The sequence below is a fragment of the Arvicola amphibius genome, chromosome 11 (assembly GCF_903992535.2).
Source record: "Arvicola amphibius chromosome 11, mArvAmp1.2, whole genome shotgun sequence".
Lineage (NCBI taxonomy): Eukaryota > Metazoa > Chordata > Mammalia > Rodentia > Cricetidae > Arvicola > Arvicola amphibius.
Window position 1 is genome coordinate 96,957,161 of NC_052057.2, and position 14,493 is coordinate 96,971,653.

The 14,493-nt window shown below is 49.4% G+C and overlaps 1 protein-coding gene across 1 annotated transcript in view; it reads right to left on the bottom strand.

Moving 5' to 3' along the window:
- The window catches only part of Pax5 (paired box 5), a 164,450-nt gene that overhangs the window by 68,380 nt on the left and 81,577 nt on the right, over nt 1–14,493 (bottom strand). Inside the window, 1 exon segment of the mRNA XM_038347799.2 lies at nt 4,392–4,521. Within this exon segment, the coding sequence (XP_038203727.2) occupies nt 4,392–4,521 (130 nt within the window).

The window sequence follows — 14,493 nt, forward strand, 5'->3', positions numbered from 1 at the left end:
CTTAACCACTGACCATCTCTCCAGCCCCTTGCCTTTCTTTTCAGAGTAGCACAATACTGCGCTGTGTGAAAGCACCATGAGCTACTTAGCCAGTTTCTATTGCAGAGTCTGCTTTGGTTCTTTTTATTTGCCGTTACATATGACAGGCAAAGCCATCATTGCAGGTCTGGAGAAGGAGTTCTTTAAAGGGAACAGAAAACTTCTGAGTCAGAGGGTACTCAAATGTACTTAAAACTTTGATAGGCACTGCCAAGTTTTCCTCTAAAAGGAATTACATCAACTTATGCTCCTATAGAAATATATGAAAATACCTTCCCTGTGCCCTTTGCCACATCAAGCCTTAACCCAGAGCTGTTGGTATCAAGCATCTCTCATGGCTGTTTTAACTTGCAGCTTTGAGATATCGGGGCAGGCCCACATCTCCCCACACACTCTGGAGGCACTGCACTTTTGCCAATAAACTACCCACTCACTGCCTAGTTTCTCTACAGGTTATTTTTATTAATTTTGAAAATGTTTATTTTTGTTATTTTTAATTATGTGTGTACATCAGTGTGTGTGTAGGGTATGCGTACACTAGTGAGGGGCCTGTGGAGGTCAGAAGTGTCAGATCTGAAGAGGGTTGGGGCCACCTGACAGGTGCTGGAATTGGAACTCAGGTTCTCTGCAAGAGCAGAGTGCGCTCTTAATTGCTGAGTCATCTTTCCAGCCCCCTTTTCACTTGTTTTTATTTATTTGTTTGTTTAATTTTGTTTTTTTCGAGACAGGGTTTCCCTGTAGCTTTGGAGCCTGTCCTGACACTCACTCTGTAGACCTGGCTAACCTCGAACTCACAGAGATTCGCCTGCCTCTGCCTCCCAAGTGCTGGGATTAAAGGCATGGGCCACCACCGCTTAGCCTTATTTGTTTTTAAAAGCCCTTTTTATAGAGGCTATAGAGATGGCTCAGCAGTTAAGAAGACTGTTACTCTTAGAGGACCCAGATTTGGTTCTCAGAGCCCACACCAGGCTGCTCACAATAACCAGTCACTTCAGTTCCCACGGTCTTGGTGTCCTCTTCTGGCCTATTTGAGCACCTGCACACATATGGTGTACATACAGATAAGCAGGCACACACACATACATATAAAAATACTGCTTAGCAGTAGTTTGTGTGTACACAAAAGTTCTTTACATATTAAACAAACTAACTTTTATCATCTGTATTACATTCCATACCCTAGTTTTTATTTTTGTCTTTAGATGTTTTTACGTACAAAAGGCTTTACATTTTAACATTTTTTCAATCATTTGCATTTGAAGCACTTTTAAAGGCCTTTTTCTACACTAAGATTATAATTTTCCCTAAGATTTTTTTGTACTAGTTTATTATGGCTTTATATTTTTTAAAGTTTTGACTAACTGGAATTTGTTATAAATGATACAAGAATATACATGTTTAGGGGTACCCTGTGATGTTTTGATAGACAGCACAGTGTGATATGACTAAATCTGGCTAGTTAGCATATTTGTTAACTCAACCCATTTGTTCCCATGGAGACAGTGAAATGGGGATCTGGCCACATGTATTTGGACCTGTTTCTGTGCTGTCCATTCCAGCCCATGTGTTTGAAACCTCAACTTCTACAATAGGTTTAGTTACTATAGAATTATCACTCGTTTTTGTTCTTATTTAAAATTTTATTACATTTATTATTTTTGTTTGGTTCGTTGTGCACGCGTTGCTGGCCCCTTGTCACCTTGTCATATGTTCTGGAATGTTCTAGAAGATATACTTATTTCTTTATTCCAAAACATTTGTAGCTATCCTGCAGTGTTTATTTAGCCAGTATTTAGCACCATTTTGACGATTTTTCTTAAAGTCTATTGTGCTTTCTTTGGGGTTGCTTTATGATAAGAGGTGACTTGGGAGTGGACGCCTTTCTGACAGGCAGTCTAGGAAGAAGCATCTCTCCATTGTCCTGTTCTGTCACTGTGGTTCTAAAGCTAAATTTATTCTCTGGGATCACATATATTGTTGTTAAAGATTTGTTCTTCTATTATGCTAAATATTACTTCTTTATAAGGAATCTAATGATTATGTTGATAATCGGAATATGCCTTCCATTTTGTATGCCTGCTTTTGTGTTTTGAAATTAGGTCTTACTATGCAGCCCAGGCTGGCCTCCAATTCCTGATCCTCCAGCTCAGCCTCCTGAGTGCTGGATACCACAGGCGTACCCTCCCATACCCTGCTCTAGAAGGTCCCTGACATTTCAAAACTAAGCATAGCTCTAATTTTGGTAAGGGATGTTTATACTCCTTTCCTGTGCTATAATGTGACTTTAAAAATGAAGAAATTCAAATAAATACAACTAATGTCTGGTCCGGGATTTATCTGAAAACCAATCCATGCATCTTACTTCTGGCCCTCCTGCAGCCTTCTGCAGGTCTGAGACCCCCTATAGCATGCTGCAGGTCTCGGAGCTCCTCTAGCATGCTGCAAGTCTGGGAGCCCCTGTAGCATGCTGCAGGTCTGGGGCCCCTGTAGCATGCTGCAGGTCTCGGAGCCCCTGTAGCATGCTGCAGGTCTGGGAGCCCCTGTAGCATGCTGCAGGTCTGGGAGCCCCTGTAGCATGCTGCAGGTCTGGGAGCCCCTGTAGCATGCTGCAGGTCTGGGAGCCCCTGTAGCATGCTGCAGGTCTGCGGGCCCCTGTAGCATGCTGCTGGCCTTTTCAACTGCAACTCTGCAGATCCAAGTATAATACACACTCCTTTCTATGCATGGTTTCTAACATGAGTGTGGTGGCCTTTGGCTGGGAACCATGGAGGCCTGTTTGAGGAGCTGCTGCCACTTAGCCCCCAACCTGCCAAGGTCCAAGGGACTACAGCCCATTGGGGCCAGCTCTTCTAATATTTTAAAAAATCAGAAGGCTTGTTTTTTTTAAAAGTCTTGGATCAAATTTTCTAAAAGCCCCATGAGGCCCAATTAGATTTATCTGAAGGCCAGATTAGCCTTAGCTAGCAAGCATGCATCTCCTTCCCACAGACAAGAATCTTAGCCTCAGTGCTCACTGGACTATTAGCCGCCTAAAGAAGCATGCTCCCAAACCCACTTCCTAAATCCTGCCCCAAACGTTTCCTCTGCAGTGCAGTTTCCTAGGAGGCAAGGGTGGCTGTAAACTCAGTTTCTTACTCCATACAGTGGGCACATCTCAGCTTGGCTTCTGCCCCTGTATTACAGCAATATTGTCATGGAGGTCCCTATTGAACCCAGGCAGGGGTCCTCAGGAAACACCTCACCATCTGGAGCTCCCTGGCTGGCATCCCTTCTGTTCACCTCCTCCCTGAAGCTCAGCTGGCTTTGGGCTGTTCCCCAGCTTAGCTAAACCGAATACCAAGTTACTCTTGCTCTGCCCAACGCTCATGTAGTACCCAGACCTGCACACAGGGCTCAGCTGTTTTTACCCTGAGCCCCAGGGCTGACTTGGTTGTTAGGTCTCAGAGACAGGCCTCTTTTCTTGTCGCTAAGGGACCCTTGGGCCTTAGATCTTGCCTCGTTCATCCTTCCGCTTCAAATACATGAGAATTTCTTGGTTCTGTCACTACTTTCGGGTTATGTCCACCAGCCAATGGGGACATCTTGCCATCTCTGGTTGGATCCCAAGTTCCAGCCCAAGTATAGCCTGCCAGTCCCCACTGTCTGTATGTTTTATATTCTGGAGACCCTCCTGCCTCACTGGGGCCAGAACTCGGGCCCCGCACATGCTGGGCAGAACCCTGGCTGAGCGACACCACCAGCCTGAGGCCCCTACTCTTAATTTTCACACTGATGGTGTAATGGAGGCTGGCAGAAAAGCCAGCTGCTTGGCACGGACCTGGCCCCTCCTAGCCCTTCTGTGTGCAGCCCAAGACAGAAAATCTGAAGCACCAGTGGTGACTCACAGAGTCCCTCTTCTCCTGGAAGCTGATGCCAACCACAGAACGTCCTGGCTCACAAAAGGAAGAAATCCCAGACCTCTGAGTGCCTGGCACTACCACAGGGCCCCTCTGACTGCAATCCCTGCCTCTCTCAGCACTCATTCTCCTCTAATTTTGCGAAGCAGCGTGCAATCATGTCTCATTTCAGCCACAACCTGTGTCCTGTGTTTCCCAGCAGTCTGCCACCTGACCTGAGCTGGGACCTTCTAACCTCATTAAAGCAGAGGCCATTCATATCCAAAAGCACAAAGAACAACTTCCAACCTCACATTCTCTCTCTCTCTCTCTCTCTCTCTCTCTCTCTCTCTCTCTCTCTCTCTCTCTCTCTCGTTCCTCTCTCTCTCCTCTCTCGTTCTCTCGCTCTCTCGCTCTCTCTCTCCCCCTCCCTCCCTCTTCTTCCCCCCCCCCAAATTCCCATCCAGGTATGCTCACCTGTAACAATGGGGTAGGACTGCGGACCTGGCACGCTGCTTCCGATGTCAGCAGGGGTGGGGCTTGTCAAGTTAGCTTTCATGTCGTCCAGGCCTCCAGCCAGTGAGGCCATGGCTGAATACTCTGTGGTCTGAAAGAGGAAGCAGACATCTCAGCATGTAGCCTAGAGGCACCCTGATCAGATGCAAGGCCATGATCTGTCCACAGAGGTTCCGGGAAACCCAGGCGGAAAGGGCAGATGCAGCTCAACAGAGCAGCACATGTCTCCAGAACCGACCACTGCTCCCAGGTGAAAAGATGGGCAGGAGTTCACACAGCATCACAAGAAGTCAGATCTAACCGACAGATTCCCCGGCTCAGCCCCAGAGGCCAGGGAGGGCGTCCGAGCAAGCAAGGTAGAAATAAGAGTCTACTTGCCAAGGGCAGGGGCAGCCTGGTTTCTGGTTTGGGGGCTCTCAGACAACAGGGTGGGACTCCAGAAACAAGGGTTAAGAAGGAGTTTGAGGAATCACCCAATCCAGACCCATTTCACAGATGGACAAACTGGAGTCCAAGAGAAAGAGGGCTGGGTCCTCAGAAGATCAGAGAGAATCCCGATCCAGGGGCTAGCTGATGAGAAGTTCCCAGCCCTAAGTCAGCACACAGAGCCAACCCAGTCGCAGTTTGAGGAGTGACTTTTGGATTCTGGAAGTCTATGAACACTTGTGTGCTAAACGTTCCAGGCACAGATGTCAGATTTATCAAACCCACAACAACCAAGTGTGCTGGGCAGCGAGTCGTGTCCATTTCTTTAAGTCACTCATGAAATCTAAGCCTGTGACGAGCCATTCCCTTGACATTAAAGCCATTGCAGAATGGCCTCCAGGGAAGGCAGAAAAGATACCAGCCTGGACCTTCCCATTCAAGGAAGGACGACATTGTAACTATAAACGACTTGTCTTCGCGCCCCTTCCAAATCCCACTATAAACATTGAAAGACAAAGATTTCAGTTGTGTGTACCAAGTTTTGGCCGGGGGCTTCTCTGGAGCCTGGCCTTGCTAACGGCGGTCACATCCTGTCTGTCCAAGGTGACATACTTGGCAGGCAGGGACAATAGTAGGTGGGTGATAATGAAGGAGGGTCATCTGTCTATGTGTTACTCTCATTGGTTAATTAATAAAGAAAATTGCTTGGCCTGATAGGTCAGAACATAGGTAGGTGGAATAGACAGAACAGAATGCTGGGAAGAGGGCAGTGAGGCAGACGCCTCAGGCAGTCGCCATAACTCTCCTCTCTGAGACGGACGCAGGTTAGGATCTTTCCAGGTAAGCCACCACCTCATGGTGCTACACAGATTACTAAATATGGTTTAATCAAGATGTGAGAGTTAGCCTATAAGAGGCTGAAACTAATGGGCCAGGCAGTGTTTAAAAGAATACAGTTTCCTTGTAATTATTTCGGGTAAAGCTAGCCGTGCAGGAGCCAGGCGGCGGGAAGCGGCCCGCAGTACCTTCTACAGGGTGAGGAGGCTGAGAGCTCGGGAAGCGGCCCGCAGTACCTTCTACAGGGTGAGGAGGCTGAGAGCTCGGGAAGCGGCCCGCAGTACCTTCTACAGGGTGAGGAGGCTGAGAGCTTGTGACTTGGAGTTCCTCGTGTACTTGGGAAAATGATGGTTGCTATTCCTGCAGCACCACTTGGCCGGTGGAGCGGGACACATGTCCCCTGAGGAATGGTCCCCAGAAGACGACCTTCCAGAGGATGAGGAGGCACTGAGGTGGGACGGGGAGATGGCTAAGACCTGCTCCTGTCTTCACTGTGACAGGCCACTTTGTATGAACATCCCTGTGCCCCTCCCCAAGGCCTCATCCTCCATCCCATGAGGCCATGTTTGTGCCTCGGGAGTCTGGGCAGGACCTGAAGCTGGCCCGATCGGGTGCCTTTGCCTTTTGCATTTAGGTCTCTAATCCACCTGGGATTGATTTTTGTGTCCTGTATAAAGATCTAATCTCTCCCTTCTCCTCATTTCTGAATGGATAACCGGTTGCCCATTGCTGGTTATTAAAGAGTCCATCTCTTCCTGCTGATTTGTACATCTCCTTACCTATATATCAACGTTCCGTATGTGCGCAGATGGCTTTCCAGCCTGGATCCTGTTTCATTGGCCTATTTATCTCTCCTGGTGCCAATAACACACCATGTTAATTACTGCAGATTTCTAGTGGTCCCTGGTGCAGGTAGACCCGGGCCCCAGCCTGGCTTCTCCTTGGAGTAGCTGGGCCTGCAATAGGCCTAGGGATTCTTTGCTACATGTTTTTGGAATCCGCCTCTTCTGGAAGATGATTGACAAGCCCTGGGGGCTCTCTGAGCTGTCCTCAATGGGCCACACCTCGGAACCCCAGGGCCTGCAGTCCCTCTCAGCTCTACTGCAGCCCTCAGCCTCAGCCGGCAGTGACGCTACTCAGGCAGCCCTTCCCAGCCTCCAGAGAACACTGTGTCAGGGATTTCACCTGTGACTTCCATCTCAAGCCAAGCTCTGCCTATGAAGGGGGCTGTGTTATTCCACTTCTCAATGCAAAAGCTTGAGATGTCGATTCTAGAAGAAACATAATGAACTTAAAGCCAAACAGCACCTCGGTACCAGGATTCAAACATGGGTCTATCGCACCCCAGCATCTTGACAGCTACCCTAATGATTCTCTAACTGTGAGACCCAACCTGTAATAGTGATGAAATCAAACAGTTGGTTCCAACTATTTAAAGCTGAGTTTTTTTGTTTTGTTATCTTTTAGCTGGTTCTTGTTATTTTGGGGTTGTTTTGAGACAGGGTTTCATGTAGCCTAGGCTAGCCTAAACTTAATTTGTAGTTGAAAATGACCTTGAACTTCTGATCCTCCTACATTCAGCTCCCCAGGTCAGGATAGTAAGCATGGATCATAACACTCAATTTCCTGCCGTGCTGGGGATTGAACTTAGAGCTTCATGCATGCCAGACAGGCGCTCTACCGGCTGAGCTATATCCCCAGCTCACTGGTAGTGGAATTAGAAGGCATAGAACAGAGATCGAGGCTTTCACACCTAAAAAAGTTAAGCCCTATTTTGTAAATTGTGGTTCACATATGAGTGGGTAGAGAGGAAAATCTGTTTCCTGCTGCGAGTTAGAAACAGCAGCATTTGAAGAGCGTTTCTGCACTCCATGTAGCGGGGAGCTGTTGGGGAAAGGTTGCTGTCCAGATTCCCTCCCTGTAGGACGGAACTGTGGCTCATGCCCTAGAATACTTCTGAGATAAAAGCTCCCCAGAGGCAACTACCTCCTGCAGTACACTGCCATGCCTCTAGGGGGCGTCTCTTTTGAGGTGGTACCTTCTAGAGCTCCTGGATGCCTGAGCTCAGTGAGGGTGTGTTTTCTTCACCCGTGCTAGGCCCTGTTGCATGCATGCGGGTGCGTGAGACAGAAGAGATCCTCCCAAGCTCCCAGAGAAAGATGCAGAGCCCCAGAAAGCCCATTCAAGATAGAGGAAAGCACCCGGCCGTTCATTCTCATGGGGTGTGGTGTGGTCAGGAAAGGTTTCTTGGGGTGGGCTGAGCAAGCTCCATCCCTTGAGTTGGAACAACTGAGCAGAGCTGAGAGGCGAAGGGAAGGAGGGGGTCAGACGGGAATGGGGCACTGACTGAGGGAGCGAACACGAAGGTAGGCCCGCTGGAACTGGACTACCATGGATCTCTCCCGTGGAAAGAAAGCTAAATAACAAGCAGCTCCTCCAGGCCCTCAGCATCCAGTCAAGTGTCAGCACAGCCCCACACCATCTCTGGCCACGGTCTCCAGGACTCTATCTGCAGACATGGCTGGCAGCTGAGGCTATGCCGGAAAGCGTAGGTTTCCCCCAAGGAGACAGAGCCATTTGCAAAAGTGTGGCTGATGGGGATTTCCTGTCTCTTCATGTATTTAAATTTCCAGGTAGAAACCAATAATTGATTTTGTTCCGTGTCAGACAGCGTGAGTGCATGGAGTCACTACGAACTGTTGGTTTCGCGAGACTAGGTACTTTCGGCATGTGGAGAAGGCTCCCTATGCCATCACTAAAGCACCATCGGCTTTCAGGAGGCGAAGAGAAAGAACCTCACAGAAGAGTTCAGGCTTGTGGGCGGTGGTTCTCACAAAGGAGGCTTTAGCAGCTCTGTCTCCACCCAGCAGGGGCCCAGGGCTGTTGCTGGGATTTGACAATTCTTCCTCTGCTCCTCTGGGAGCAGGCTACTATCTTTTATGGGAGTGCTCAGTTGTTCCTCCAGTCTATCCTCAGAACTGTCTGTGATGTTCAAGGGCTACTATGTTCTCTCCAATCTCCAGGGCTTCCACCGACTGGGCTTCCAACATGCCAGGCTCCTATCTGTCTCTGTCTGGAGGGCCCATCTCCGTATGAAAAGAGCTCCTACACTTTCCATAAGACCCAGCTCAAATCTGACCTCCTTGGTGAAACCATCCCTAGTTCTATACCCGCCCACGAAATCATCAGTCCTCCGCTTCCTCACTCTGTGGCTTCTTGTATGACTCTGTCATAACACCTCCATATATAACGTCTCTCTTCTTTCAGAGCACAGGGCCTCCCTACTGCCTCCCCACAAGTGTGAACTGAATGAATGAATGAATGAATTAATTAATTAATTAATTAATTGTCCATCCTCATGACATAAACTACAGATCTCAAGAATTTACTGGAGGCCAGGAATGCTAATAATCTTAGCATCCATGAGGCGGGGGGCGGGGGAGAAGGGGAATCAGAGTTCCAGGATAGCTTGGGCTACACAGTGAGATCCTGTCTCAAAAAGCAGAAAAAAAACAAAAGAATTAACTAGAAAGTTTTCAAACAGGAGCTCCAAGTGACACAGTAGCCCTGCCTCCTCCCGCTCGTATGCCTCATCGGGCCAGGTGACGGGAAAGCTGGGTCCCTGTCCAGTGTTGGTCAAAGTCATTGGAGAAGTACACTTATTAAAGACAATAAAAGAAAAGGGTCATACAAAGGTATTTTTTAAGCTCTGGAGACACTGTCCATTAGAATATTCAAATTCCTTGCCCTCCCTCTCTCGATTCCCTGGGGAAAAGGTTATTTCCCATGCTGAGTTGTTCATTTGCCTCTGACCAAACAACTAGCACATTCGAAACCCACTGTGTTTCGCCTTTTGCTTGGGCCGGCTGGAAGCTCAGTCAAACTCGGGGTTCAGCCAGCAGACCCACACCACTGCTGGACCCTGGAACAACACCCTCCCCTTTCGCTACAGTACATTTGGACTCCTTCAGACGGACTTTAGACATGCATAATCACTCCTCAGATCACCTCAAACAAGTCCTTTGTGGAAAATGGGGCCTGGGAGAGATAGACTCTTGTAAAAAAGAAGATGAGATGATAGAAAGATGAGAGATGAGCCAGAGACGAGAGGGCTCCTGGTGCCCCATTCCTGGTAGCAATGTCTGTCTTCTTCCATTTCTCTGTTACTCGGGAAGCCGAGGGCAAGCCAGCGGGACGTGAATGTGGAGGGCGCATATACACACTGTGTGTTGATACACCCACACTCTGGGCTCATCACCCCATCCCAGTCACCCCCAGTCACAGAGCCCAGCTGTGTTCCCCACTCTCCCCTTCTCTGAGCCCTGCAAAGTCTGTCTGAAGCTGTCATGTCAGGATCCTGCTCCCTCTCCTGGGAGCCCCTGCTGCCGTCCTCCTCCATGACCCAGAAAGAAACAGTAACCAAGGCCAGCAGTTCACAGACTGCCCAGTCCCGCACAAATAACAGAACTAAACCCCTCTGCCTGCAGCCACAGACACCTCTAAGGCCCCAGAGATCATGCCCACCAGTTCAGACTGTGTACCCTCCTTGACAGAGAGTAGACTCCAGTTCGTGGTGGGCCTCACCCTCTCTTGAACACCGGAGTTACAAAGACACTCAGAGCTGCCTTCTCTGATGTCTGAAGTCTGAGAAACAGAAGAGTGGGTGCGCTTCATGTTTCTCTTTCATTCGAAATCTTGGTCCAATGGGAGACAGAAATGAAGCTTGGAGTGATCACATGGGACTCTTGTCCCAGCTCAATCTCTCCTGGACCCATTCTAGGGGGAAAGGCTATGCAAGTGAGACAGGGTGAAATGGTGTTTTTGTTCTAAATCCTGGCTGCCTGCCTTGTGGAAGCTCATGAAAATCTGATGAACAGGAGAGGGAAAGCAACCCAGAGACAGGTACTGAGTGGTTGAGGAGTCCTAGCCACAGACTCTGAGGCACGTGTCCCAAGAGTGTGTACCGCATGTCATTTGGGTCCCTAGGAAATTACCTGGAAAAGCACTGCCTGGGGCTGCACCAAGTATTGTCTCATCAGCACCGGGCACCACTGCCATAGCATGGAGGAGAGAAGAAACAGACACGTGAGAAAGAGGGGCACAGCACGGGCATGAGAGTTCAGGGTGCCACTCAGCCAGCCCTGGACGGGGGACTTCCATGCTGGGGTACTATAGCGTCAGACAGCCCTTGGGAGCCCAGTCAGAACCAGGACACCCACCCCTTCCTTCCTTTCCTTTTTTCCCCCCACTCCTCATGGTAGTGTTTAGGTGTCTGTCTGAAGGACCAGACCCTTGCTCACCTCCGCCCCTCCCCAGAGGAGGCTCGAGGCTAGGGAAGAGGGGGAGAGTCCTCAGGGTCTGGCCTGAAGACGGAGACTGGAGAAGTAAGGGTTCTTCTCCTAGGAACACCTCATGGGGCTTCTAGAGACTTCCATTTGGGGCCGCTCACTCTATGACCTCGAATCCTTTTCTAATGCTGATAACTCTCTGCCGTTATCACTGGCCCACAAGACAAAGTACCACCTCCATCTTCATGAAGTGAATTCCAAGGTGAGAAAAGAGAGGCAAGGAGGCCACCAAGCTAACAGGGACTTGGAAAAATGTCAATCCATTCAATGGGTACCCTGATTTAGGCAAACTGTAAAACATCTACTAAAAAAAATCATGCCATAAAATGGGAAACTCGTGCTTGATAACATCAAGGAACTTGCTAACTTTTCAGGTATGATAAATGAGACGGTCACACTCTGCTCAACATCTTTAGAAGAATCTTTGAAAGATTTGTTTCAAGCCTTAGTAGTGAAGTGGGGTACCGTGGAGCAGGGACTGAGCACCGCATTCACATCTCTGCATCCCAACGAGAGATGCCGCGCAGCCGGTCTCCTCATCCTTCTGCCTCTACTCCCTAGTTTCCAGGACAGAATGCATCCCTCAGAACCCAAGCAAAATAAACCCACCCCCTTAACTGGCTGTTTCCAAAGGTATCCGGTCCCAGCAAGGAAGAAGTAATTTCGCCAGCAGCCCCCAGTACCATGGCATAATGAGAGCATCCAAGAGGCCAACAAGAGCCAGGAGTTCGTTCTCTGCCCCCTCTCCCCGTGTCTGCTCTGCTTCTCCAGCCTGCCGCATCCCTACTCCAGCTTCTGCCTTCAGGGACTGTGAATTCCAAACCATTCTGGAGAAAGGAGACCTCACACCTTCCTCCTGCCTGGCACCTTCCCTGCCACATCCTGCAGGTCCACTATCTCGCTGGGACCCTAGGGTGTGGGCAGATGAGGAAGAGCAGCTCAGGAGGGAGCCCAGGTGTTCTCATGCCTGCTCACGCCAGCAGTCCTTCAGCCCAGGGGCAGAGACAGGGCAGAAAAAGACTTCACTCATTCGTAGCCATTGCCCCAGACACAGACCAGCGCTAGGTCTCACCTAAGTTCATGAAGTGAAACGTGAAAAATGGTCACACACTTCCTGTTCTCAGCTCCTTTTCTTATCTGGAATATGGAGATTTGTGAGCAAATTTGGAAGGCCACAAAAACACGGAAGAGGGAATGCCAGGAGCGCAAGAACTGGAGGGCAGCTCATCTATTCTCTTTCTTTTTTCTTTCCTATTTCCTTTCCTCTCTCCTCTCCTCTCCTCTCCTCTCCTCTCCTCTCCTCTCCTCTCCTCTCCTCTCCTCTCCTCTCCTCTCCTCTCCTCTCCTCTTCTTTCCTTTCCATTTCTTCCACTACCCATGGCCAGGCATGTTTAAAAACAAACAGACAACAGAGCAACAACGAACTTGAAAAACACCAAAATGTTAGGGTGGAAAATACTTCAGTGAAACCGCTAAGAAGTGGAGGGAGGCGCAGAGGGGATGGCGGACTCCACAAGTGTCGGGGTACGGCTGCCAGTCACCACACCACGCTATGAGGTCACTGTGGGAAACCGGGCGAGCGAGGCATGTGATTCACCTGCGTTACTCTAAGTTCATCTACAGCGATCTCAGAACAAAAGGTTACGTTTGTTTTCAAAATAACAACTGCAAACCAACAGGCTTTAGCATTCTGTCTCTACTAACCAAATTAAATGAAGCAAAATTTGAAAATAAACTCTTTGCTGATTGTAGACTATGAATGAATGACACTAGTAATAGTATCTGTCGTCTACAAAGTATGGCTACTCCTATTAGCTTGAGGCAGGAATTGTCAAGGATCCTGGAGGGCCTCCTGATTTCCCTCCTCTGTGCCCCCCAGACACGCCAGTGTGCACAGCTCTACCAAGCCATGTCACCACTGCCGTCTTAACTACTCAGGGTCCCCATCCTGCAGCCGAGTGTCAGCTTCGACAGGAGGGACAGAGTCCCCCTTATCTTTGTGGCAGCAGCTCCTGACCTGCCTCAAAACAGCAGTGACACAAATGCCTGGAACCAAGAGGACAGGGACAGGCACCTGGCTGAGCTCTGCCAGTGGTGTCTGAAGGGTTTTGCAGTGTAAGGAGGGGGGGGGGGGGGGAACAAGCGATGACGAAGGTCTTTCAACTCTAGCAGAATAAGGGACAGGACTGGCAGACTGTATCTGCTGTCTATCTAGGATGGTGGCCGTGTCTGGGTTAAAACGATTCTCAGCAGAGCAAAGGGCTTCCAAGGAGACACATGCAAAGTTGGATGGTGTATCTTCTTTCTGTCTGCAACCCCAGAGCACCCCAAAAAGCTTCTGGGTGGGATGGGCAAAGCAGAGACATTCCAGAAAGGAGAGTGGGGTCAGAGGGCATGCCTTCGGTCCCTGGGAAACTTTCAGCAAAGAGTAATGAAGAAACCCTTCTCTGGTCTCTGGTAGGCCTTAGGTGAGCCTCAAGGCTCGGAGCCCAAAGACAAGATGCCAGTGTCTATCTGGTGTTCAGAGCTCACCAAATGTGTGTCTTGGTGACAAGGAATTTACTACTTTCTGAGGGTCAACTCTTCTACTGCCACAGAGCCAGCTTTGGGAACAGAGCTCAGACTGTTCCCTGGAGGCCTTGGGTGAGCTTTCTCTACTCCACCACCATCAAACGTCCCCTGAGTTTCCCAGGCTGGTATCTTCCTGTCTGATTCCATACAGAGCTCCAGGGGCTCCGCTGCCCCTTCTGCACCCCTTCTGTGGCTGGGGCACTTGCTTCGGATTCTGGGGTCCTCATTTCCTGGCTCCTCATGTTGCTCTCCGAGGCCATGAACCGGAAGTGATTGTGTATGTGACACAAAATAAATAAGTATTCACTCCCCGCCCCCACACCCACGCCCGCTGACCAGTGTGCTATCGGCAAGCTCACACGTGTCCCCAGACACAAACTGGAAGGCCCCTCTCCACAAGGACACCCTCATTGTCCTGACAAAGATCTGAACCTTGGGGCATTTTGATAACTGACACCCATGTCTGGGGCCACTGGAAGGGTGAGGGCCTGCAGGGTTGAGGCCTGAGGGTAGGGGAGGAAAACTCGTGTGAGGCTTGGGCCTGCTCCAGATGAACAACCAGTTCAGGTCCTAATGTGTAGAAGGAAGGAAAGTTCCAGAAACAAAGCTTCATCTTATGCAGCCAAATTCCACAGCTTTCCCCATGGCTGTCCCATCCTGCTTTAAAGATAGCAATACGCTGGGAGGGTCATTCCTCTCCAGGAAATGTTGGATTCTTATCTAAGACGCCTGAGTAGGAGAGAAAAAAAGGGGACCCTTTTCCTCAAGAGAGGAGAGAAGCCACCCCAAGATGCCCACAGCTCATCTTCTTTCATACTGTCCAGCTGTGAGGAGGAGAGGGAGGTTTTCCTGGGACCATGAAGAAATGATAATGGACCACT